The sequence below is a fragment of the Chroicocephalus ridibundus genome, chromosome 4 (genome assembly GCF_963924245.1).
Source record: "Chroicocephalus ridibundus chromosome 4, bChrRid1.1, whole genome shotgun sequence".
Classification (NCBI taxonomy): Eukaryota; Metazoa; Chordata; class Aves; order Charadriiformes; family Laridae; genus Chroicocephalus; species Chroicocephalus ridibundus.
In genome coordinates, this window is record NC_086287.1 from 60,780,022 (window position 1) to 60,807,911 (window position 27,890).

Consider the following 27,890-nt stretch of genomic DNA (forward strand, 5'->3'; position numbering starts at 1 on the left):
CAGGACTCCACACACACATGGGCTCAATGGGTGAAGAACCTTAGTTCATGTTGTGTCCATTGCTCCCCATCATGGCTCTTCATAGCAACCTGCTGCCCAAAGGCACCCCTCGAGTTTCACCACGAGAGTGGTTGCCCCTCTGCGCCACCACGGCCCCACAGCCGACTGGGACCGCCGCCCCTGGCCGAGGCAACACCACCCCGGCCGGCTCGGCGAGGGGTGCTGAGGGCGGTCGGTGACCGTGCCCCTCCTCAGGGACACAGCAAGGAGCTCCGAGGGGACGGGAGGCTGCGGCGGGCAGAGCCCTGCGGGGCGGGAAGGCTGCGGGGACGGGCGCGGGGTGGGGGGGTGCTGAGAGGACGGGCGCGGGGTATGGGGTGGGTGCTGAGGGGACGGGCGGCGGACGCTGGGGCTGCTTGCATCGGGCACGGACGGCGGCGACTCGCCGGCTCCAGGCAGGGCTGGCGGGGGCGGAGGCGGCGGGGAGGCGGGAGCGTCAGCAGCCTGCGACCGGGGAGGAAGGAGGCGCTGGGCGGGCACCGCGTGTGAGAAGAGCCGGGCCGGGCCTTGCTGGCGGGGCTCAGCCCCGGAAGGTAACGGCTGTGGGGATGGGAAGAGCTGGTGGCTGCTGGGGGGACGCGAGGCCCTGAGGAGCGGCGGGCTCCTGGGTCCCGCCCGTTACGGGTTAATGCTGCTCCCTTGCAGGCCGATCCTTCCTCTCACCCCGCCGGCGTGCTCTGTCCCTTTCCCTGCCTGGTCTTTTCCGGGCAGGTCAACCCTGGACACGGCCCGCAGCAGCCATTAGGTTCCCGGGTCCGCTCCTCACGGGCACGGCAGCGGGGCTGCGGCTGAGGGGGCTCGGGAAGAAACGGTCCCCGGGGAGGGCGGGAGGCCCTGCCACCGGCGACAGCTTCTCTGCAGCGGGATCCACCGGCCTTCGTGTTACCAGGGGGCCCGGGAGGTGAGGTGATTATGCCTGCCTCTTCCTCCTCCTCCTCCTCGGGAGGTTTATCCCACTGCCGTGTCAAGCAGCCAGGCTTCTCAGGGAAGAGGCAGCCTGCCAGGTCGGTGTGGAAGCTGGTCAGGATAAGGAGAGGTGTGTCTGGGTTTTGGCTCAAGGGAACACAGAATCATTGTCGTGGTTTAATTTGTGGGGCTGCAAGGGATCGCCTGGGCCATTGAGTTTAGGTCGCTGCAGCCATGGGAAAAGTAAAGTTGAGGCAAGCCCATAGAAAAGTCCTGTAACGCCTCACCACAAGGCACTGCCTCACCTTCCTTTCCACTCCCACGCCAGAGCACCCTTGAAAAAGTAATGCTGTACCATGACTTATGCGTGCTACCCAGAGAGTAAAGGAGATGCATTGGTAGGGAACTGGAAATCATTGAAAATGAATGAAAATGAGTGCTTGTAGATCACTGTGCTCCTTGCCATTTGGAGGAAGAAGAAGAAGCTACCCAAACTCCTCACAGATTCCAAATTTACACCAATTGTATGAATATAACGTCCCAGGTGAGACCTGAACGCAAGAGCTCTGTCACTTGGGATGTCAGCATACACTGCTGTGACAATTAGCTGTGGTAAATGTAGTGGCTCAAAGGAAAGCAAAGAAACTGGAAGCCAGTTCGTGTAATCAAAGGGAGAATAATTCTCTCTGTGTCCCTGCAGACATGCTGCAGGAATGTTGCTTTTGCACGTGGGTTTAACTGCAGTCTAAATAGTGAAAAAAATGGGATTACAGTCTAGCTCCTTTCAAATGGTACTGTTCTAAGAGTTGAAAACTACGTTGGATTGATAGTATCTAGAAGGAGAACTACAAGTGTAATTTAGGAAAGATTATGAATATAATCAGAATGTGCAAGCTATAAAACACAGTTAAGCAGTTATACTATCTCACTAAGTCCAGTATGTAAACATTTCTGAATTCATGGATGCCCTTTTTACTATTTCACCATATGTCCAGACAGGCCTATTCTGCTTTGGCATCCAAATACATTATGCAATAAGCATGTCATAAGCTTTGGATGTTTTGGCCACAAGCACATCTGTTTATCAGTCTCAGTGACTGCAGCAAAAAAATTATAAAGCTAGCTGCTTAACAGCAAATTGAACCACAATGGATTTTGGTCAACAAAAACAGACTAGAATTTGAGAACTAAAAGTTTTTAATAAAAATTAAGTAGGACCAAGCTGTTACACATTCAATACAAAAGCACCAGAATCAAGTCATTATTCTGAAACTAAAAGTAACCCTGCTTTTAATTTTCTCACGGAAGAAGTACCAGAAATCTGACTTTCAAAGCCTTCTGTTATAGTCTTTAATTTCTAACTTTGAGATCGACATTACTTCATTACACAATTCCTTCTACAAATTGATCAACCTGCAGGTTAGATAGTTAGCTGCCTTATTTGAAAGGCAGTGCCAGGTTGCTTGTAAGCCGCCTTCTTGTTTCTAGCTTGTCTTCTCAAAGACAACAAAGTTTAATTGTAATTCTCTAAACAGGTCTGAGACCATGGAGCTAAAGTGATGCAACTGTTTACATTAGCTTGCAAATGGTTGTTTACATTTAGTAGCAGCACAGATCACTTACCAGACAATTACTTTGCACTCCCAATAGCAAATTAAAGGCTACAATATTCTTTTTTCTTTGCAGTTAGTCAAATTTATGCATAAATTAATGCAGATATTACCTTTATTCTATCTCTAGACCTTCATTTGCAAAACTTTCAAGTAAACTTTTGTTAGTGGTCCTAATAACTAGTGATTGATATCCAGGCAAGTAACAGTTGTCTTATGTTGTAAATTACCAAGGGATAAGCCAGCAGATGGAAATAAAAGTTACTACTACAACATACTCTGAATGCCTGTGCGGGAATTGAACAGAGTGCTGAAATCGACACTACCTTGCAAGTTTCTCAGTAGTGTTGGGGAGCAAGCTGAGTAAATTATAACGTATTTCCTAAATTTTCTTTAACATGTATCATAAAATAGGGAAAATACTGCTTATATTCAAATCTGTGGGATCTTTCAATTGATGTTAATTGGATCAAGAATGCAGCGGGGGAGAGGTTCCTGAACTTCATGGAGTTTCCTTGCTAACGTCTTATTTACACAGTGTGTTCTTGTTCTGTATTGGGTAAAAAAAATGACTTGGGTTTTATGTCTGTAGTTTCAGCTCCATCGTGATCCTGCAAAACTCTCTTGACATATTTATTCTCTTCTAGGTGACAACCGCTAGCCGACTACAAGACTGTCACAATGAGTTTTGTTGAATATGGAGATACAATAAAGGATGGTGACACAGCTATTGTGTTCTTGGGCCATGAATCCATGTTTCCTGTCAAAGTCCAGCATGGCACTGTAACTCAGACTAAGTATGGGGTCATCAGGCATTCCACGGACCTCATAGGCAAGAAGTATGGCTCCAAAGTGACCTGCAGTAAAGGAGGATGGGTGTTTATTCTTCATCCCACTCCAGAACTGTGGACCATGAATCTTCCACACAGGACGCAGATTCTGTATTCCACTGACATCTCTATAATCACCATGATGTTAGAACTGAAGCCAGGCTCCATAGTATGTGAATCAGGTAATAATATATTGAAATCCTTTATTAAGAACTAACACAAACACTTCTGTGAAAAAACAGGCTTATCCTTACATTATTTTTTTTTCCATTGTGATAATAAATTTCCCAGCCTACACATTGAGTAGTTCTGTTTCATTTGCACGTTACCAGCTGCTGTTTCTTCAACAAGTCATGTTACCTCAGTATGCTGGCCTCAAATGCCAGTATACCTTTGAGTATGTGTTTGATTAGTTCATCTTCTTAAAATAAATCTATAAACATATTTCCTTCCCTTTTCTGAAACTATGGTTAAGTACTTAAAAAATATTTTTAAATACATGATTTGAATCAAAATTCATGCTTTGAAGTTGCAGTTTCAGAGACCATGGTTGAGATGACCCAGTGAAAGAGACTCTGATGATAGGGTGTTGAACTAATAAAGGAAATAAATTGGCAGTATTTATATAATGCGATACCATATAAGTACATATATTTTGTCTTTCTCTTCCAATGTGTGATCCACGTGTAGCACTGCAATGCATGCAAAATCATGGTAGCTGTATACAATGGAAGATGTGTTCATCACAGGGCTGTGTTTTGTTTCTAAAGTTTGTTTAATTTATTACAGCTTCCATGATTTTGCTTGCTTTGCAAGTAAGGAGTGAAATTTATATTAATAGATATTTTGCTGGTTAGATACAGTTTATAATAATGCCTTCATGACTTTATTACTGCAGGCCGTATGAGACTTGCTTGATTCGATTGCATCTCTGTAGTTTGGAAAAATATGAACTGAGGTAGTTTGTCCTTGTTTTTTTCTAGCTGTTTCCTTTGAGTCTTTTTATGAAGCAGTTTTGTACACTTCCATCTCAAGTATGGATATGGCAAAGGATCAGCATGATGGTGTTGTGATGCACTGTATTTTCTTGGATGTAACATTTCCTCTTCCCACCCAAGCATAATTTTGGGCAGCTTTTCAGGCCTAATGACCACTTTCCAACCCAACTGAAACGCCACATATCTCTGCATCCAGTTGCACGGATTAAGAAACAGGTGGTATATGGAGCTGGTTGCTGCATAGCAGCACTTGAAACAGGCAAAGCCATATGCAGAAGCCTCTGGTATTGCTAAAATGGTTAGGTCCTATGAGTTTATAATTTGGTTTGTAGGACGATCGGGCATCTTTAGGTTTGTCATGGGAAGTAGCCATATTGTTTATTGGGCAGCTCTTCACCTCTTCCCCTCCCTGCTATGTTTAGACAGGATGGGAAAAATAAACACAGCAAATTATTCAGGGTGGGGGAAGATTTGAATAGCTCTGTGTCTGCCTCACTTGGAATGGGAGAACATAGCTGCACATAAAATGTTTTCAGTAATGTCAAAGGTACCTAGAGAGGATGAGAATATTTAAAAGCTCATTTATCTAAACAACTAAGAAATGGACGCTTGATGAGGTAACCTATCCAGATTCCAAAAAATGTTATGAGTCAAAAGTCATAGCCACAAACAATCCTTTTTGCTAATGGGAAACTGTCCCCAGGTTTATTTTAATGCCTATGCTGTCAAAGTATTATAACTTAAGCTTTCCAGGAAAAGTGAACAGTTTTACTGCTATAGTTGTGCTTGTATTGTTTGAAGGATTCACTGTTCATGAAGAAACAATGAAAGACTATTGCATGAAATTCATCTGGTTAACCTTGAAGCAAGAGATCTTACTGCAAATTTGCTTGCAACTGACCAGAAATGGTGATTTGAATTAAAATACGGGTATTGACAACTGGAGCCTCCAGTGTGATGATGTAACCTACTTCAGTGCCATCCTAAATTAGACAGTATTCAGTGATCCAAAATCATTAGTTCTAGATTAACCTTGTGTGGCCTAGACAGAACCAGCCCAATGGCGATTAATAGAAACAAGACAGGAAATCTGGTCTAGTAATGACATTTGAGTCTGTTTCCTGCTGCTGCTGGTTTTAGATGTATTTTGAGCATTAATTAGCATGGAGGTCTCTCTCTCTTGTTATTTGAAATTGAACTGATACGCATAGTTGCTGTACAGACTGGCAAAGCAGGCACTGTAAGGAGGCTAGGCTGTTTTCCTCTTGTTTTACTAATTAGGCCGTGGAAGAGTGCCCTACATTTACCCAGTGTAAGCAAGCAGAATTGTGGATTAGTCTCCACAACTGTATGAAGAAAGGGTCGAAAAAGTAAGATGAAATTCCCTCTACGTCATGCTGTGAATACGGGTATAAATGATCTTTTGTGTGTGATTATAAAAATTCGGTAGAATATCCAGAAGGTTTAATTTTATATCACTTGAATTATACAGTTTAAATTGATTAGTCGTGATTTTTCGTAAATGATATAAACACATTAATACAGTTTTTATTATTTTTAATGATCTTTAGTAAATATATAAATAGCAAGCTTGTCAGCAGTGCATGCATAACTAAAACGACCCAAGCATACTCAATAGAGAGGCTATAAGGGAACCTAGCATCTGCCTGATGTTTCATGGCAGAGGTGTAGGAATATGATCCTTTTTCTGTCTTCTGCTGATTTCTAATTTATAAAGGTATGTTGAGATTTAAAAACTGCTAGCACCGTTACTGGAGCTAAGATCTCTTAAAAGCATTGGTCCCTGGTCTGAGGAATTCCCCACTCTGATGCCGTCTTTAACAGCCCGATCTTTTCAGAATTAAAGGCTACTTGAGATAGCTGCTAAAATACCTGCTGTGGGTTGCCTGATATTGTGAAACTTTAAATCTCATCAACTCTGATCCTGTTTGTGTTCATTGCATGTGCAGCCACTGTCTAGCTAAAGGAATAAGCTGAATCTTTTTTTTTTTTTTTTTGTGTTGCAACATTCTCCAAAACTAATCTTGATGTCAACTTCCCAGGCAAGGCTATTTTCAGTCCAGTGATTACAGCTGCCTGTAGTATAACAGCTCCATTTGATGACAGATTTTGAGGTTTTTACATTTATTTTTATAGTACATTGGAACCAATATGAAACCATTCTGATATTTTTTCCAAACAAAAGTGTGTGGAACCCTTTTTGTTTGTTTGTTTGTTTTTCTTTTCAGTCCCCACGTATTAAGGCTTTTTTACTGTCCTCTCCCTGGTGAGACCTAAACAAGTGTCTGTGCTAACCCTCAGAATTACCCAGGGAATGCAGTACAGCACTGTGAAACCTCATTTAATCTGATAAATCTCAGAAATATTTTGTCTTCAATGGAGCATAGTATTTAGACAAAACGTAATTTAGTCAAAAGTATTCTAACCACCATCCCAGTGATCCTCAGCATTCAGCAAAATCAGACTCACACGAGCAAAAATGTTAATTGGATTTTTTGTTTCCCTTCAGCTAAATCCCAAATTAAAAATCACTAAACCCCGTTCATTGCCACACACCAATGAGTTTCTGAGCCCACAGTCTCGATTTCTGAAGACTGAGAACGGTATTCTGGGTCCTCATGGTTTCTCTGTGGAGGAGTAACAAGAGCTGCCAGCCAGCCTTGCACTAGAGCTTCTCAAAAACAATTATGAAATTTTCAAACTCACAGCCTGGGCATAGATTTTGTTAAGAGTACACTCATAAAAAATTCATGAGGACTTAATGATTAATGGATACTTAATAAATGATTAATAGTTTATTGTGGAGCCCTAGCAAGTCAGCTGTATGGTTATGACTCTTTTGAAGTGCTTATAGACTTTTTGACAAATACTGCTCATGTCTTTACTGGTTTTGTGGCATAAGTATATGTAAACTGTTTGCGCCTCTATGTTTAGTGCAAACTACAGACCAAAGTTTGTAGGTATTAGTTTGATTTTGGAACGTGCTCATACTAATTAAGCCTATGTTTTATAATGTCTCCCTTATCTACTTCTTAACAGCTGTCGGGTTAGAGAGAGAATTCAAAACCCCAGTCCTTGTATAGCACCTTTTGAAGTATAAGGAAGGCCTCATCAGTACAAATGTCAGAGAACATAGTATTCTCTTGACTTGCCAAAGGACTGAAACAAAACTGTGGCCACATGAGGCATCACTCTCATTTATTCAGACTTGTGGCTGACCTGCAGCTGATGAGGAATGCTGTTCATACCCTACAGCATTTGTTTCCAGACTTTCTGGACTCGCTTTCATCTTATCATTTCATTGACCACCAAGCGCATTTCTCATGCAGCTCTGAACTTAATATTATGCCTGTTCTGCAGAAGATCCCTCCCTAAAGAACTCTGACTCTTGAATCTCTAAGGAAAAATTCAGTCTTTACATTCCTGTGCCTTTTGTAGGCAGTACCAACCTTGAAAACTTCCCTACGATCCTTCACCCTACTCCTCAATCTGGTCAGTGTGCAGTGGCCCTCTCTGACTGCTGCCTAAAATGCCTATTTTGGCATGGTGTCCACAAAAGATAGGCAGGAGAAAGAGTGGATCTTCTGTAAACGGAACTTGATTTCCTGTTCCCTCTTTCAGCTGCCAGCCCATCTCCTTGAAACTCTTTCCCTCCCTCTCCTCCTCTCTTTCTTTGTCTCTGCTCTTGCTGTATCTCCCCTCAGCCACCATGATTTGTGCCCTTGACTACCTTCACAGTAAGATCTTTGGGTTAGTTTTCATCAGACGCTTAATACCTCTTCATATATTTGCTAAAAATCATGAATGATTCTACAGTTACATAAACTTGTCATATACAGTGAGCAGTTTTCTTCTGTTCAGTGTTTCTTGACAGATAGGAGCTGTGGAGTTTAGCTCTGTCTAAAGATTAATTTTCCTTTGGTTTTGAGGCTCCTTCCGTTCTCATGGCTGACTCATGACCTGTCTTACTATTTGCTAGGTCTAAGTGGCGTAACTAGGAGACAAATACAGCAACACTGTCATTGTTTTGTTGTATTTACTCATTTTCGAATATCTTAGGTAGCCAAATTTTGCAGTAGAAACATCAGTTCTATTAAAATATTACTAGATATTGTAGAGACGCAGCATTAAATAATACTCTGCATACTTTTCACTTTTCCTGTTTCCAAGCAATATGAACCTGTGTATGCACTTAGCTTTATTACAAAATGCTTTTGCGTATGCACAGCTGTAAACATCTATAGGTCCTAAATCACAATTTGTCGTTCTTTTTTAAAAAATAAGCACCTATGATGAGAAATTTTTAGGGAGGACAAGCCAACTGATAGCCTGCAATGAGGAAACACAGTGGAACACAGAATCAGGTCACTTATGTTTACAGCATGGGTGGGATTCCAGGACATTAGACAAATACCCTTTGCAGTAAGAAAACCAGACTAAACAGAAAACAGTGTAAAAATGTACTCTCTTATTCAGTTATCAGTCAAGTACTATGCTAGATGCTTTGGTAACACTCATGTTTCTCTTGACAGTGTTCTAATGTGTATCTATAGTGTGCTGAAATAGCACATGTTATTTTTGAACAGCTCAGATGTCCACTGCAGCTTTGAAAAGGTGAGAAACGATCTTAACATGGACGTTGTCTCAAGATAGCTGAGGTGTGTAGAGGCATCTCAGTGGAAAACCTGTCACTTGAATAAGCAGAGAGTGAGAGGAACACATCTGTTTCAGGTCAGGGGAACGATTGAGGAGTTCATCTGATCAATACTTTCTTGTCTACAAATGAGGAGGATGTATCAGTAGGTGCTGAGCTGGAATGTTTTATCTAGGTGTCCACTTATTAGGATTGAAATCCTAAAACTGCAGTGTTTTCCCTGTCTTGGGAGAGGGCAGAAACACTCCCCTGAGCTTAGAGGTATCAGAGAAGAACCAAGTGTGCTTGATCCCCAGAAGAAAGGAAGGATATTACATCAGTCTGCAGGGCCATTTGCCACCTAACTTGTGTGGATTTAACACAGGATCTTAATTCATGGCTTTGGACTGAGATGGACCACTTTCCTAGTCTACATGCTGAACCCTACATAGTGCCTCCTCCTCAGATTTTGAGCTTTGAGTATGGCGTACTGGGGACCCTGCGGTGTGTCATTAAATGCCTGCAGTGCAAATGTCTGCTTTTTGACTAAGTTGTTTAAGATCACAGAATAGTCAATGTAAAAGAGCACCGTATTTTCCAAAGGCATTAGTGCTCACCTAAGCGAGCTCTAGAACAGCAGCTGTGGTGTTAAAAATGTCTTCAGTACAGATTGAATTATCATCATTTCACCTCTCTACAGTTCTGTAGAGTCCATTCATGATTAATACACTCTAGTTAAATGGGCGTTGTCCTGTGGTAGAGAGCAAACAGTTTCGAAGGCTATTTGTAGTGGAAGTTGTCAGAACGGCAAGTATCCTGGTGTAAAAATTATAAATTGTATGTGTTCTAGAAATTGTCTTAACTTCTGCTTTCTAGGCCAAATCAGGAACATAGGCATTTCACTGCACCTGTATGAGAATGAAAATCTATTGAAGTCCATCTGGCTCTTAAATTGCCTCTTCTTATGCAAAATGTTAATTTCGGGCATTCAGGTTTTTCGTTCATTTGTATGCAGGTAATTCAGCTATGATATTTCCAGTTTGATAGCATTCTAATTCATGTTTTATTAGTTCCCCTTGAGTTTTGCTGCTTCCCTGACTGCTTCTGTCTCATGCTAAGGATGCCTTTGATTTCCCAAGGAAACGTCAACCTGACTAGAAGTTACTCCAAAATGGTGCCTAAGACTTTTTGAGTCACATTTTGCTGAATTCTGCTTTTTTCAGTAGTGATTTTGAAAGAAGGACAGAGAGAAATTGAAAAGGAATAGAGAAGGTGGTGGGAGGACTCGAATGTTGCAGATTTGCAGGGGAGAAGGTGAACATAAACATTCATTTGCCCTTCTACAACATCAGAGAAACACAGGGTTGAATCCCTGCCTTCTGTAGACAGCACTGATTGGACTTCAGGGGTTGTGTTGAGTATGGACTCATGCTGAGCTGCCAGACCATCATGTTCTTAATGAGTCAAGTCAAGCGTGCTGAACTATCAGGTACCTGAGAGTTGAGGGTCATCATCATTTCACAGGACTGGGTTCAGAATCCTTCATCTCTTCAAGGAGAGATTTTACAATAGTGGGTGATTCATAACCATCTTGTTTTTTGTTTCCTGCAGTTTTGAGAGTGCTGTCACAGAAAAGGCAGGCAGTATCTTCAGAAATACTCTCATTAATGATGTTAGTGTGATAGAATTTGGTATGTTAAAATGCGGTACATACGTATTTTTCTCATGTTTGCGGTAGCCAGTCAACAATAAATAATTCCTGGCAACCTTGTTTAACAAAAGCTCAGTCTGTAATACACATGCAAGTGGTGACTTCCAGCATCCTGGTTTTCGTTCAGGATTTGGCTTGGAGTGTTTGTGAATAAAAAAAAGAGTACAAGAAAAGAAGCCAAAAAATCTTAATGGGTTTTCCTAGCAAGGAGACAAACAGTATCTTCTGTGTTGTTTTTAAGAGCAGATTTAAAAGCAAAGTGATTAAAAATTTAAAAGAATATGAACAAGGAAACTGGATACGTGCACAAGCTGCCTCCCTCTTCTGCTTATAGCCCAGCTGTGCTGACAGGCCTTCTGTTCACTCCTTTAGATTAGCAGAGAAAGATGCAAGAAGTGTGCAGCATTACCCATTTGAGAGGTAAAATAATTAAATTCTGTCAGTTTGCAAAAGTTCTCAGTTGTGCAATCCTGCCTTCTGGTATGAAATGTAAAGGCAGAATTTCAGTCATTTTTAGCATCCTGTGAACAATAGTTTGCTGCTCTTGTCATAAAAATCAATGAAATGCTATTTCTTTGCTATGCACATATACAATTGAGTTTTTACAACCACATGGCTACTGTGCTACCATTACTCCTTTTGACCAGGGAAAAGTTTGTGTTGACTTTTAGAGCCTACAGGTGCTATGACCAGATAGTTTTTCGTGTGCACATATAAGTGTCTTTTGCCTTTATTTTAATACTGGCATGGATTTTCACTTTAAATAAATGTGCGTGTCACAGTTTCTCTCGTTGGTGGACCTCTCTGAGGCCAGTGCTAAAATCTGTAGGTCCTCCCTCCGCGTTTAATCTGCCCCATTAAAGCTGGGGGGAGGGTGCTAGTCTGCCCCTTGGGGTCAGAGCCCTCTCAGGGGGAAGCACAGGAGCAGTGCTGATTCCGCAGTGCAGTCAGTTGAGCCAGGGGCAAACATGGGCCCTGAGCTCTGTTTACAGTCTGAATGGCTCCCCTTTCAGAGCTGTCAGATTAAATAGAGTGCCACGGCAGTGTTTCTCCCCTTATGTGACTAGAGGGCAAGAGCCTTGGATCCGGCAGTAAACTGTGACTTCCTGTGCAGTTATGGAAAGTATTGCTCCAATTAAGCGGCTGTACCAGCCCCTGTGTCCCCTAATTAATTTCCTTTCTACTAGTTCCTGAGCTTTCTCCACCACTGCTGTACTTCAGGTTCTGTCCTTTATAAGTTTTTTAATATTTATGTTAGTTGAAAGAACTTGCTTCAGGCTGAAATTTAGCCTGAACAGTCATTGAAGATAGCTAGAAATAGATTTTCTTTCTATAGGAGAAATGTGTTCGAAGTACAGAATTATAAGTCAATAAACACAGATAATTTGGCGTTGCTGTGGGGTTTGGGGTTTGGGGGGGGTTATTCTGTTAAATGCCACTTGAGTGAGTAATTTGCAATGTGAATTGGTATATGGGTGTTTTCTTCAGTGAAAATGTTGGTTATTAGTCATTCATCTATTTAATACGCCAATGGATCATTTAAAATAAGTTTCCTAAATTATCAAACTAAAGCAAGAAAAAAAAAATCAGTGCCTTAATAGTCCCTGGTTGTACATGGTAATTGTACTTACATACAATTTCAGGTATGTGATGGATCTCATTAGACCTCATTAAGATTATGTTGGTGTGAACGTATGTAAGTCACTTGTGAAAATAGGTCATTTGCTCAGTGTGACTGTGAGGAGCCCAGAGGCCTTAGTTTTGGATAATATCAGTGGGAGCTAAGGATGGCCCATGTCTCTTAAGAGACCTGGGCAAAACAGACTCCATATCCTGAAGGACATTTGTTCGCAAGGATATCAATAGGATTTTCAAGCACAGACCCTTGCCAACATCTCTGCTTTGTTTTAATGAAGTATAAAGTTTTGAAAATATATTAAAATTTGCCTTCTTTTCACCCTAGAAGAGTCTGGCACTTTGAAAAAACCTCTCTGATTGATTTCCGTGATTTTTTCCTGTCACATTTACATCCTCGTGTTCTCTTGTGGCACTTGTTAGAGCGATAGCTGACCCTTAGCATTATTGTTCTACTCCAGGGAGAGAGGGCAGGTCCTGAGTTTGCCAGATTTTTAATTAATGCTTTGAGGACCCTGAAGACTGTTTCCAAGATCATTTAGTCCCCCTCTCCTTGTGCAAGAAGGACTGTTCTCTTTCAGTAGTTTAACCAATGGTTTCTGTTCATTGGGATTTTGAGTAAGTGTGCAAGCAGGAGGACTAATGGAGAAGACCTTTGTTCTAATGTTTAGCACTGTCAAAAGGCATTTCATGACCTGTTTTTTCTTTTCTAGGTACAGGCAGCGGATCCCTCTCCCATGCTCTCATCAGGACAGTGGCTCCCACAGGGCACCTGTACACAGTGGAATTCCACCAACAGCGGGCTGAGAAGGCCAGGGAGGAGTTTCGGGAGCATGGAGTGGAGCATCTGGTCACCGTGACCAACCAGGATGTCTGCAAAAATGGGTTTGGTGTCTCAAACATTGCAGATGCCGTGTTCCTAGATATTCCATCTCCATGGGAAGCTATAGGACATGCAAAGTCAGCGTTAAAAGCTGAAGGTAACTGCACTTCTCTCTCTCTCTGCTCAGAAAGCGCTATGCATGCACACATCTCTGCCTTTGAGCCATACACTAGATCTGCTCGCTTCCATTGTGTGATAACTAACTGTTCTCAAATGTCAAAGACTCTAGGCATTTCTAAGGCTGAAAAACCTTCAAAAGAGGTCTTAAATTTTCAGTGGAAGATGTGAAAGGAGAAGAACAACTTTTTCTTACAGGCCTGTGCTAGCTGCTACAATTAGCATGGGCAGTTTATAAAAAACCCTTTGAACCTTTGTCAAGTGCATTTTGCTAGATCCGAGGTGTGTGGGAAGCAGCAGCAACTATAAATGCTGAAAGCAAATTTCTTTGTCAATTCAGTGGAAAGGTGTTTGTATAAAAGGTATTCAGACACACTTCACATCAATCATTGCAGATTTGGACCTATTTAACAGAGCACCCCATCAGTAATGTTAAAGAAAATGTGGTTATACTTAAATATGCTTGCCAATTGCTGCCTTAAATCTTTGCTCTTGTTGCTAATGAGAAGTTTGCTGTTGGTTACAGTGGGAATGGGACATCATAAATGCTGTTCTAGCTTATGCCAGTTATTCTGAGATTATGACAGCAAGTGAGAACTGCTGTTGAGGTATTGGATGGATTTCATCAGTTTATAATCAATCTTTTCCCTATTGAAAAATAAGCTTCAGTGAATAAATCATTCTTTTAGGCTGGAATAAGTTTTCCCCTAATTAATGTTATACTAGTGTAACTGTACTAGCGTGGATCTGAACTAACTTGTGCCAGATCACTTCCATCTACAAAAGTGACTTTTCTATCGAGAGAGCATGGAGTGCTGAACAGTGCCCATGCTGGGAAATGAGTTTAGTAAAACTTGATTATGTGCCAAGGCCCAGTTCTTTGTTAAAATATATATTCACAGGCTTGAGTTTTAAGTGAATTGCAAGGTCTCTTGAAATCACAGGATTTAAGCTTGTTCTTAAAGGTCACTGAATGTGCATTACCTTGCTCAGTCAGGACCAACCCAGCTGTTAGGCTACCTCAGCTGCTACTGAAAATTTTCTAGAAAGCTGTGTAACACATGCTTTCTTTAAAAAGTGAATAAATAGAGACTTGTTAGCACTCTGTACCTGCAAGGGTTACAGCTCAGCATGTAGCTGCTTTCCAGGGTGTCCTGGGAAAAAAATAATTTTCGTTGCACTGTACGATGCCCTTCCCATGCTCAAATTATCTAATCTAGTGAGCACAACACTCAGCTGACTTCCCAGCTTAGAAGGCGCTGCATTGCGCAGTCCAATTTGAATTAAGTGGTGCATGTTTAGAATACTAAGCAGAGCTGCTTGAACAGTTCCAAGTTTTGAATCCTCGTCTTACTCCAGCATTTGAAATCCTAAAAAAGGTATTACAGTCACAAACTGGCCATGCCATCTGGCTATACTTCTCTGTGCTATGCTACAAGGTTACATCTGCTAGGCAATATAAATAATATTTATAAATCCCGCATTTTTGGTTTGTGAAGTCGCATCATGCACTTTATGTATCAGTCAAAAGGTGAAGTTGCTGATCCTTGCTGCAGTTTTTGCTGCAAACAGCCACCAGTATCTGAGATCTGGTGTTGATCTAAGGCTCATCATTTGGGTTTCATAGTACCTGACTGAGCTGGGCGCTTTTTTTATTTATTTTGCATATAAACAGAAGCTGTTTTTCTTTTTCATATAAAATATAATTGATTGCAGTAGTAATGGGAACAAACTTACACACATTTCTGTTTTATTCCAAATCATGTGGGTAGTTTTGTTGTGGGTTTTTTTTACTGCTGTAAAATCTAAAATATGATAGAAGCGTATCTGTAACTGCTTCCCTTTCCCTACCGCAGGCAGATAATTTTATAGTGCTCCTTTGTTTTGTTTTCAAATACTTAAAGCTATTCTGCAGTAAGAACAGTCTGTGCACATACTGCTGTTGTTCAGCGCTGTTCCGAGCGGTAGTACAGTGATAAGCATAACTGGAGAAAATGAGTCGTTACACTCTTTTCCCTCCGTGCCCTCTCTCACATCTGGACAGGGTCACGTTTGAACCATTCACACTGTAGGTTTTATTGTGATGTACCATGCAAATATTGCAACTGTACTGCCAGATAGTGGTAATTTATTTCCTAAGGTCTTAAGGTACTTTGAACGAAATAAGGAGCTAAGTGAATTCAATATATAGCATCAGCTAGCCTCCTCTTTGAAACCACAATATTCATTATAGAGTGTTCAGCTGAGACAGTATGTAAGAGAGAGTTCTGAAGCTTAACAAAACCCTATCAAATCACTGTTTCCTCTCCTACTTAAGCTCAAGATCCTGAATAGTTGCAGCTCCTACTAGGCTGAGTGTTAATGATCCTCTTTACAGAGTACATTTATCACTCACGTTATGCCTTGCAGTATGCTGTAAATACACTACTTAGAGTAGCTTGGTCTCCCATTTAAAGCACTGCCAACCTCTGAAGAGCTAAAAGAATAAAATGGCACAGTAGGTTTGTGACTAGAAGGTTCTTGTTCTCTGGTGATGTGCCCTGCTGACGTTCAGGCTTGCATCTCGGCTGCATCCTTCTGTGCTAATTTCACCGGTCACACTTTCAGCAGAAATGCTGCTTGTCATATCTCTTGGGCACTGCTGCACTGCAGAACTTGCTTTCATTTCCAGACCTGCACTGTTTTTCTTTTGCAGCATCTGCTGATTAATACTTCTCTATAGTCATAGCTGCTGTTCCCAATATCTGACCTTGGTGGTTATTGCAAGGTTGCTGTTATCCTCTTTTAAATTTTTAAAAATTAAGAAAATGAAAAAATTGCGAGGTAACAAAAATATCCTTAATATTCTACAGTTCTTAAATGCCCTGAAACTTTTGAGTCGCCATCATCTCACAGCTGAGTACTGTAATGCTTTGAATATAAATCTGCACCCACCTAGTCTGCTCTCCTAAATATTGTCTATTTCTTCCAAGACTGTGGAAGATGAGGCAGAAATTCATTTGTACAATTTTCATATAGATTTTACATTTTCAGGTAGGGACATGGAAAAATACAGCTATATATTAGGTTGGATCGACCTCTTGCATTATAAATCAGTCGTTGGTGGTATTTAGATTAACAGTCTGAGTCACAAAATTATTAAAACCACACCACTTTTATTTCCTTTCTTTCTTTTAAAGATTTTACTTTTAAATTCAGACTTGCCACTCCATCTTGAGCATCATAAAGCCCCTGAATTATGAGTTTGTCAAATTGTCGTCCTTGAGATATCACCTTAATCAGCTAACATGGTGCTGTCAGGTCTCCTCCCAAAACTCTGCTGGGAAAGTTCCCTCTGAACATCTCCCTGTTTCGGCCTCTGCATTTCCTGCCGTCACAGAAGCCCTTCAGCAGTATTCTGCTCTTTGTAGTAGTAGCTGGTTGTCATTTCCAAAGTCTTATATTTGTTTCATTTGTACACAATGGACTTAAAATGGTCTTGTCTGCATTTTTTCCCCTTAGCATAGCCATTGATTGTTGTCCTAACCTGTCAGGTTCGGTTATTATAGGTGCTTTATAAGATGCTATATATCTCATCCTCCCAGTAGCCTGTGGTGCAGGTGAGGTATTGCCTGGTTTCGCTTGTTTCAATTTTCATTTGGGCTTGCCTCCCTCCTCCTCTGAGCTTTCAGGGAATACCACATACATGTAGAAAGTCTCACTGGCTATTTTTCTTGAGCCCCAGAGGTTATTCATGGTCCCATTTTTAAATGACCCAGGTGTGGCTTTGTGAAGCAGCTGAAATCCCTGGCCACAAGTCTCATCCCTGTGGTATCTGGGTAGGGAGTACGCCAGGCTGAATCATGCTGAGAAGAGGGCAGTGACATCAAGGCTGATGGTGTTTGGGCGCCGGCTACCTCACACAGGGAATGTGTTAGGGCAGGAAGTGGAGCCTGACAGTCTAGCAAGCTGTTGTCCTCCACCCATGCAGGTGGTATTCAAATCGGTATCAAGGCTTCTCATGTCCCCAGGAGGTTGTTTTGGAATAAATGGATGAAGCGATAAGTGTTTGCTAAAATGTCAGCACCAGCCTTTTCTAGTGTGGGTACCTGCTTTGATTTGAAGGAGAATTAACTCAAGGTGAGGTTAAAGATCCACAAACTAAGTTGAAGCATATCCCCTCAACATTGAGGGGCCACCTGGCCTACTGCAAAGCTGCCCACTAGGATCTAAGACCAGGTGCTAACCCACAAAGCAGCTTCATCTGGTTCCCAAGCACTGGCTTTTTGCTGAGCCAGCCTCAGTAGTTCTATCTCGTTTGAGGGCATTAACCTAGCTCCAGTCTGTCAGGGATTGGTAGGTCAGGTGCGCACAATGGGCATGGCCTGAAGTAAAAGTGATTCCATCATGTTTCAAGAGTCAAGCAGAAGTATTCCTGCATTGTAATCCATGCTGTGGAATGCTGGCCAAAGCTATTGGCCTTTACAGTTTGTAGGAAGTAGTTTGGGATGAAAGGATCCTTAAAGGAAGTTGTTAGATTTTCTTCCCCAATTTGGAGCCAACTGATTTTTTTAATTTCCTTGTTGCATGATTTTGCCAGTCCATAACAGTAAGCTGGAATAAATTTCTTGTGAAGGATGCACCTACAAATGTAGAGGTTAAGGTCACATTTGCAGAAAATCACATCAAGCTCCTATTAATGAGCTGGCAAGTGATTTGGAGAAAATTTTCTTTTCTGAATCAAGAAACATCCTTTAATTTCTTCCAACAGCTGAATCCTCTAATTTCACTTGTCAGGGAAGCTACATCAAATCGCCCACGAGCACGCTCACTTAAAGGACGTTCTGTCCCCTTTTACAGAGGCAATATTTTTAGTGTCCTACTAGCACAGAGTAAATGCCACGGTGATGCTGCTCAGTGACTCTCCTGCCTCGCCCCTATATAATGATAATGCCTATGCGATTTTTTTCTTCTATGCGATCTTTGTAACATAATCTTCCAATTACGACAGTGCACTGAAGTTCCAAAACCCAGAGCTGTGTTCTTTTACCAGAGATAAAAATGCTGTGTTGTATGCTTTACATCACAGAATAATTTCTAAAATTACAGGCCCGTTTTCCTGAAACTTATTGGTGCTGCACTACATATGTTCTTTTTGCATCTTATGAATAATATTGGGATGATGAAAAAACCTGTCAGAGCACTTGTGACACATACTATAACCTACAGAAGTGAGAGCGCATAACTTGGACATGTTTTCTGTATCGTAAGTATGCACTGGAGTTATTGTCAACTGGGTGACGCTGCCAGATTTTCTATACATGAAACCCAGTGCAATTATTAGCTAAATAGAACTGGTAGAGGGTTAGTCCTTGCTCAGACAAACTAGAAACAAAATTGTGTGTTGGGGTTGCACAGGAAGGTACCAGCCACTGTTGTTGAAGGAGGACCAACTTTCAAGGCACTGACCTCTTGTAAAGATGCAAGGTGTGTCCCTTGATTACTAATTAGATACTGTGTGTTAAAATGTACAGTGCTATGTGGATGCAAATCTTCTCTTTTATTTCCCCCTTCCCTTAAGCTCTCTTCTCTAAACATTCCAGTCTGAATTGTACTTCAGTTTTCATATCCTCTCGACCCTATTGGTGGTTACAATGACTGCCAGGACTGTGTGGGCTTGTTCCAGCCAACGGCTTCGGGAGATTTAACCTCTCCATTAAATGTTTCAAACTAACTCACTCCCTGTAAAACTGAAGGTAGAAAAAAAATTTAAGTCTCTCATACAAGCTCATTATTCTCTTTTCCTCAACTGCAGCACTTGTCAGATGCATTATACATGAATAAACACATTTTTAGACAGCTCTTCAGATCAAAAAGCTCACACAGCTTCCCAATGTGAACAGGATTAATCTCAGATAATTACTATATCAATTTATGATGACACATAGATCTCATTAACCAAATTTAGGAACAGTAGCTTTCCTATAAAGAGAGGTCTGAAAGAACCCAACCTCAGTTCGTACTAAAAAGTTTCCGTTCAGTTGTTTTCACTGCCCTCTGGTCTAGTCCACTCCTTCGTGATCCACAGACAGAGCAGTGTGCCCCAGCGAGCGGAGAGGGAGGTAGTACATGTCTTTTCTTCCTTCACTAAGGAATCCTTGGCATGGCCAGACAAAGCAATGCATATTCAAGTCCTTTAAGCCTTAAATGCCCCTTGATGTCTAAAGGACAAGAGGGCTCTTAGAGAAAATGAGAATTGTGAATGCTGAAATCTAGATTTATACCTGTTTGGTGATTGTGACAGAAAGGGTGTTGCCTAGCTGGTAATCCAGTGGGGGTGCAGAGGGCAGCCCACAGTGCAGAGAATTCAGAAGCATCTGGTCTGTTGAAGATGATGGCGTCTCTGTTCCTAGAACAGAAGAGCATGTCCTTCTGAGTGCTGGTTTTCTGCTGCTCAGAGTCCACTTTTTTTTGCTGGTCTAAACACACCATGGCAGTTGAAGCTTCCCAAATCTTTTTATTTTAGACAGCCTCTCGCAGTCTGGAAATGCAGTTCCATTTTTGGCTTCCTACCTTCTGCTAATTGTAGCTTTCCAATGTTCTCTTAATATCTGCTCAATCAAATAAGTCCAGCCTGTAAGCCAAATCTGGCCTGCCTGATGGTGTGTGCCGGAAAAAGCAGAGGAGAACCCTCTCCTACTTCTTAGGATCCATAAAGACAGATGCTTGGTGGTTTTCCTTCTAAGCTTGTTGTAGGTATAGTTATTTGGGAGAGATGTATAACAATAACCAGAACAATAGGTATGAAAGGGAAAAAGTGAAATTGGCAGAACACTAAAACCCACTGGATGCTCTCAGTTACATAAAGTATCAGCTATTACTCTGTTGTCTCACTCTTCATACCTGAGAAGCTCCCAGCAGTGCAGTAAGTAAAGTAACATTTTTTTTTGTGCTTCCCCTCTGGATATTAGCTATTGCAAGCAAGAGCTTTCTTCCCTACCAAGTGGCTTGAAAGCCCATTTTCTGTAACCCTACTTCCCCAAGCAGTCTGCTTTGTGAGGAGGCAGTCTGATAAATCATCACCAAGTTTGGTGTTGACATGCTGTGCTCAGCTGACCATCCCGAGGCAAAACGAAGGGTGCTCTGCCTTTAATTGAAGGCTTGACAAGAACCGTAGGCGGCTCTGCAGCTTGTATGGCAACAGCTGTGTGCAGGCTTCTTAGTTTTTGCGTGTAAATCTAGAGCATGTGAATTCGAAAGCCTAAACATATCTTGAAATCCTTGTAGTCAGAATAAATAAGAACAGAGTTACTGCAATTGTAAATATATTTCCCTTTTTTATTGCAATAGAAACACCAAAACCAAAAAGCCTGAATGAAATAGTAGTAAGCCTCTGGTCTCTCTGCAAATTCTTGCTTTGCAGACAAAGAGTTATTGTGAACTGACATTTAGCTAAGTTCGACATTTGTTCAGTTCCTTACACAATAAGAATATAACATTTTTCTATATTGCATATTTGCATCATAGTAGCTTTCTAATTATGCAACAGAAATGTCTTCCTGAGCTTTTTTCTTTTACATCTACAGACATAGTAGAAGTGTGTACTACTTTGGCCAGGAAAGATTAGCTGTCTGATTCAGAATCATTTTGCTAGCTCTGGCCATCCTGATGAACATATAAATCTAATTTAATGGGAGCTAGCGGACTGGGTGTGCAATTACATTGGCATCAACAGAGTTGGTTAATAAAGACACATACCAGCATTAATTTTGCAGGTGATTATTAGATTTGTTTTTTAATTGTCACTCCAGGGAATTACTTGTCCAGGGTACTTTGTTCTGAAGATGCATGATAAGAACCCCTGGCTGTGGAGACTTTATTTCAGGACTAAAATTAAATCCTACTTAGTGCGTGGTGGATGAATGGTCATGGCAAGTGTTCTTCCCCAGTCAGTACCCAGCACATCATTGCTGCACAGTAACTAGAGTGCTACAGTGACGCTTTCAGACCTGATGCTTTCTTTTTTTAGAGATGTGACTTTAGAAACGAAAAAGGAAAAAAAAAGGGAGTTTGAGATAAAGCAGGCTTCACGTAGTCCCAGCATAGCCTCTATTTTTAGCAGGATGCTTTGCTCTCACTTGCACGGGTTCTTTAACTACTTAGACAACTGGTGTTGGAAGGATTGACTGGATGAGCCTGGGAGAGGGCTGGGAAGGAATGCAAATCAGGTCAGCAGCATTTTCATCTAATTGTAATAAGTAAAACAATAGCTGAAGCTGCATTGCCCAGTGTTCCTTCCCCCAGCACAAAAGCTTTTCAGGAAGGGCAGTTGCCTTGTGGGACACCGTGTCCTGGGTAAAAGCACATGCCCTGGCTTTATGGCAGACAGTATCCTTATAATTCTTTGATCTGATTTGTCTGTGGCTTTTCAGAGTAAATCTGAATCATTCTATTCTCAGCTCTTTAAGGTGACATTGTAGCACACAGAAAGTTGTAGGGGACCTATTAATACTCTGTATTTAGAATCAAAAATCTGAACTGTGCACAGACAAGGAGACAAGTGTTAATTTGTCACTTAAAAGTCCTATCCTAGAGTTTTGAAACATTTGCTGTAAATCTGCCCAATGTGATATCCAGCAAACTTTAATGCTCAGGAGACATGCTAGTCAGCTTGACTAAAAGGGTAAAGCCTTGACAGCACTCCATCTATGGCCTGGAGAGATTACTTTATTCTGTACACACATACCATCATTCTCAAATAAACACAGCCGCTTTTGTCAGACTGTGTGTGCACGCACGCTTATATTCTAATGAAGGCAACTCTGTACAGTGTGTGGAGAATGACTTCTGGCTTTGTGTAGGTGCCAACTTCAGTTCGGTGCCTCAGTCCAGGATAGCGGATAGCAATTCCAAAAGAGCTGCTGCTGTAAAAGGATCAACTTTAACAGTTTTAGTGTGCATGAATGCGGTGAGCAACACTGGATTTGGAAGACTGAATTTGCTGTTGCAATTTTTAAGGGGCATCTTGTAGAGTCACCCATGTTTGATTTTATGCTGACATTTTAAGACTGCATAGTTGCCTCTTGGAGAATTTCTTGAAGGATGTTTTCACTCTGTCTGCATAATAGTAATTCTATGGGCATGTGGCAGAATTTGAAAAAAGATAAAAAGTGGTTCATTTTGGGTTTTTCCATCTTTTCCACTACCTGTCTCATTTTGCAGGTGGCCGCATCTGTTCTTTCTCCCCCTGCATCGAACAAGTCCAAAGAACATGCCTAGCGATGGAAGAATACGGTTTTACAGAGATTAACACCTTGGAAATTCTGCTCCGAGTGTACAATGTAAGGACAATTAGCTTGCAAATCCCTGACCTTGGAAAAGCAGCTGAGGATAATTCTAGCACTGGCTTTGACAGCAGCAACCCATCAAACCACGGTAGTCTGTGCACTAATCTGCAGCAAGGAACTGTGCAGTTCAAAAGCGGCGTGCCACTCAGGGAGATGGTCGGTCACACTGGATACCTGACCTTTGCCACCAAGAGCCTGTGTTAGTACATGTTGAGTTTGTGCAGTTTGGAGTGGTTTGTGTGTTTGTGTTTGTTTTCTGTTTTCATGGTTCTTTTTTGTAGGGCATCCAAATTTTTACTTGTCAGGGAATTCCATATATAGTCAGATTGGGTTGGAATATGCTTTGTTTAAATAGCACACAAGCATTAACCAGAGCAGCATCAAGGGAATGTTGAAACTCTGGAATGGTGCTCCACTTGCCGTCAGAAAGAAGATAAATTAATAGTGAATGGCCATTCACTGGAATGTGCAGAATAAAGATCCCTCCCGATAAGAAAGCAAAACAAACAGCACACTAATTGCAAATTTTTTCCTCCTCTTTTCTGAATTACTTTCCCAGGTTTGTGGTTTTATTTTTTTCTAGCAGCACCAAACACTTCTTTTTTCAACTTCTCTAGTGTCCGTGTTGCTCTTAGCAATGTGAAAGTGCCTACTTGCTTCATTTTAGATAAGAAGGTTGTGAGGTCATAGGGTTGCCAGCACAACTGATCACAAAATTACTGTTTCCTTGGAATAAGGTTTGGCTGCACAGAGGATTATTGGCAATGCTTAGGAACATAACCTCTCACTCCATTCCAGGCTGGCATCTGCAAATCATTTAGATTACACAAAGGTCAAAGAAGTGTGCTAAATGTTGGATTTAGTTTAAAATAGTATATTGTGCTCATCAATTTATAGTAGAAATTTGGACGTGGATTCATACTATAGTCTTCTAATAGATCATCCACTTTCGTAGTTGATGAATCCACTGTCAAAATTCACTGAAGAGCTGGTTACTATTACCTGAACACCTTTTTGTAACTGGTGTGGCTGAGGTTCCATTTGTTTGATGGTTTATGTGCATTACGGTGTACTATTTTCCTGCAGTTGAATGACATATTGCTTTTGGCAGAATTTCTGTCTCCAGGTTGCAACAGCAATGCAAACTTAGTAAAATCCTCAACCAGCTTTATTAATTAAGTTTTCAGACCATTTACTCTTTGGTCTTCCATACAAAGCTGGTGGGTGTGATGAACTATTTGAATGCTGGATTAAATTTTGTATTTACAGATTAAAATAATTATGCAAATTTATAAAGTTCCTTCTTTCTGTTTCCTTTTTTTTTTATTAAATGAATTCACAAATATTTTTATTCCAGCCACTAGTACTGTCTCTGAAGCGTTTAGCTGTGCGTTGCATTCCGTACCTGAATATATTGATTGCCATATAAAAAAAATAACCATTCATAAACTGCTGCCTGAACATTTGAACCTGATATCCCTCCCCCATTCTTGACAAAAATAAACAAAGCTAAGCTTTTAACGTGTTATAGCAGAACGCTAATCCATAACGGTTTAAAGAAAGCTCAACCGATCACGACAGCAAAGATAAACTGTTGAGCAGATTAAAGGCAGAAAGCAATTCTGTTCAACTAAATCAGTTATGTAAGTTGGCCTATAACTGTAGCAGTTCTCCAGAAATTGTGTTAAAGTTCTCTTTCTACTGCTGTTAAAGGCATGCAGTGAACTGTGAACACTGCTTATATCGTTTGGTAGCTGTATTCTAGTGACATGCTTGCATGCATATGCATATGCACGTTTGTGTGCTTAAACCACCAGCACAGAAGTAAGGCCAAGGTACTAACGTAAATCAGAAGAAAGGATGGGGAAATACAACGTTAATGCTACAAGGTTGTTCTTAACTCAGAACAAGGTGATTCTCGTTCACTAACAAGTGGGATCCCCAGTCTTCACCAGGGATAATTCCAGCCCCAGACTTGATTCTTTTTTCCTGACAGATTTTATTTTAAAACAGTGTAACATTTAAACAGGACTAAAGAGGAAAAACGTCATGTTTCTGTCCTACAAATAGATATGGAATGGAAATACCGATGTATCTTCATGGAGCTTGAAACAAGGCTGATGCCTTTTTGCCTACAAAGCCCAATTCAAACCCCCTTGAAATAAACCATTGACTTTGCATGGTCCCATATTGATTTGATCCCTGCTGAGGAAGGGCAAGCATTGCGTAAGAGGAGAAGGATTTCATTTCTGCCTTTGCAATATTAAAAAGGCTTCTGTGTTTTTGTTGCCAATCACGGCCATGGCCAGCAGCACCACACCACTTCCTGCTGTTGCTTTGTTGTCAGGGTCACAAGGGGGATCTCACACTATCCAGCATGGACGGTACTGTGCTGCCAGAACCTCCCACTGGGTAATTCTGCTTATGATCACCCATGTTTTACATTCTGGCTACATTTCCTGCCAAAAGTGGTAAATCAGAAACATAGGTCTTTCCTGCCATACTGGGGGAATCGGCTGGGGCCACACTTTCAAAGACTCCTTTCTCTTTTTGATACGTTTTAATCTTCAGTCTGGAATGAAACATCTCTTCTTGCCCTGACACAGTTTGGTCACAAGTTGTCAGGCTGCACATTTTCATTGCGGCCATGCACTTGGATCCTTCAGTTGTGGACAAGCACCAGTACACAGCTCTGCCCAACAGCCGGCACAGCTTGTCCCGTTGTGCTCCATGCCCAACAAGCTAGCGTGGAGAGCAGTCTGGGACACCTTGCAACCTACAAGGCAAACAGTAATGACTAAGAGGAGGCTTGTGAAATGCTTGAGAGATCTGCTGCTGTTTGCTGTTAACCTGTGCTTTAATTAAAGCATTACAGATCTGTATCTCACTGTGGTTGTTTCCTGCTTACCTGTTAGCACAACACTGTTTTCCTCTGAAGAAGATGTGATCATAAATCCTGCTTGAGAGCCTTAAAGGGATAAAGTAGCAAAAATGCTAGGAACTCACTCTTCTGCTTAATTCCCTACTCTGTCTTCTCCTTAGGTGCTTTGGGATACGTGATGGTGAGGAGATGGTTCTTCCTGGGAAGTGTTCCAGTGATGAGGGTTCTGGTTCACAGTCACTCCCTCGAGAGTACATCTGTGCTCCATTAGTCCTGGTCAACTGGATGATTGCGGAAGTCATGGTGACCCAGAAAGGAGGGGGGCTCAGGGATGCAGCGAGCCTAGATCTACTTGTAAATACTAGCGCGCATCCCAGCAGAGTCTGCATCATTTAGGTGGGCGAGTGCACTGGGCAGCCCACGTCTTCGTGCCTTACCAGGTTCCTTCTGGACAGAGACTGGAGAAAACTGTCACTCCTGGGCTGCAGTTGAGTGGTGTTCGGTGCTCCCAGCTCACCTCCAATGCCAGTGGGAGCAGCAGAGGCTCGGGAAAGGAGGGTTGAGAAATGGCTGGGCTGCTTGCGCAAATGCAAGGGAGGCACGATGAGAGCAAAGTGGGAGAGTCAGCATTGCGTAACCATGATGTTACACCAAAGGTACGTGCAGCTGTGACTAGTCAAAGGGAGGAAGGGGGTTACTCTAGTACCAGAAAGGACTGTCTGTGTCACCACGAGGGAAAGCACTTACATGCTGCTGGCCTCTCGAGTGCTCCTGAGGAACTATGTTGTTCAGATGCCAAGAGGGGAGCCAGATTGTGTTATTTCCTTTCTCCCTACGTGACAGCTTCTGAACTGGAACGAATCGGCATCAGTATCAGTACAGGGAACAAATAAACCTTGAATTGTCAAATAAAAATATTCCTCACTGGTATCCAGGCCTTTACCTGCATTATCTCACCCAGGAGCTCTGCGTCCTTTTGTGGGCTGTTCAGGATGCCCTGTTCTCCTCTGCCGGAGGGCAGTAGCTTTGAACGCTGAGGTTAGCTGTCTGATATGCTGATAGAAATAAATGCAGAAGCCAGCTGGGAACAGTGGCCTGTGGGGCATCTCACTGTACCTGCGTGTTTCTACCTGGCTGCGAAGGTAGATCACCCACAACTGCGCTTCCCTTATCGTGGAGTGTCCCTTCCCGTCATCTTCCCCTCCTTCTGCCCTCAAACCCAAAGCTAACAAACAGCCAAACTGCTAGCATGCACCTGGTGCTCCGAGGCAGCTCAGATTGCACAGCCAGGTTTTTGGCAGAGGCAAGCATTTTCCTTTTGCTCTTTACTGGCCCACAAGGCAGGGAGAAGGACTGGTTTTTTGCCACCCGACCTGGACATGCAGCCACAGAAGCTCTGCAGATACGGCATCTGCCAGGTGCTGTGGGGAGAAACTTCCGGAGTGCTCCTGAGCCCGGGCACCCCCAGAGAGTGGTGTGCTGCCGTGGCAACGGCGCAGCATCATTCAAGCCGCTGAAGACCTCAGCCTTAAGTTATTTCGGCGGTGGGGGCTGAGTGGGTTGATGCTAAATATCTTATTCCTTTATAGTTCTTAAGAGGGCGATTTGCATGAATGGTTCCAGTGGAGCTGTGGAGAAGCTCTCCCCGGGGGTCCAGATAGCTGCAGGAAATGTCAGAGACGAGGACGGAGTGAATTCAGAGCTACTGCTCCCAGAAGTGCTGGCTGAGAAGTCAAAGCTAGTAAGTAGAGGAAGGAGCTTTTTCCATCTTTTTCTGATAGCGCTGATACTGATCCAGCATGAAGCCCACGTGCAGGACTAGTTCTAGTCAGCTAGGAGAAACTGGTGCTTTAGCAACCTCCCTTTCTATTAGGCACCATGCAGGAAGGGGAAGTCTGCAGTGGGATTTTCCTCTTTCTCTCTTCTGTTGCTTTGGGGGGGGGGGCTGTAGTCCCCCCTCCTTCCTCGAGTCTCAAACACGTGTGCAGTAGTTACCCCTAACACAGGTGTCTGGGACTCGGCATGGCTGGTCCCTGGGCGCGTGGAATGAAAGTTTGTGATGCCAAAATAGTCTGAGACAGAAGTTACTTTATTCCACTTGGGGGGGTTGAGGAAGATGATGAGACTGTAGGCTCTGTGCTACTTTTTACATTGGTCCCCTATGCCCTTAGGAATTATCCATAAAGCACTATTTCAGAATAATTTAAAAAAAAAAAAAAAATCAAGAGCCACCTATTCTTAGGAATCAGCTGGATTTGAGAACCAAAGCTGCTTGGAGG

At 42.1% G+C, this 27,890-nt stretch overlaps 1 protein-coding gene across 2 annotated transcripts; it reads left to right on the forward strand.

Moving 5' to 3' along the window:
* The first annotated feature begins 487 nt into the window (after positions 1-487).
* TRMT61A (tRNA methyltransferase 61A) lies at positions 488-27,890 on the forward strand. Of its 2 annotated transcripts, none has more exons than XM_063333765.1 (4): positions 488-593; positions 3,224-3,588; positions 13,118-13,384; positions 22,606-27,889. In XM_063333765.1, the coding sequence occupies exons 2-4, from the start codon at positions 3,258-3,260 to the stop codon at positions 22,932-22,934; spliced, it is 927 nt and encodes a 308-aa protein (XP_063189835.1). In that variant the 5' UTR covers positions 488-593; positions 3,224-3,257; the 3' UTR covers positions 22,935-27,889. The 2 variants fall into 2 exon arrangements, with proteins under 2 accessions (XP_063189835.1, XP_063189834.1); XM_063333764.1 differs by lacking the exon at positions 488-593 and adding an exon at positions 624-1,096 and having other exon boundaries at positions 22,606-27,890.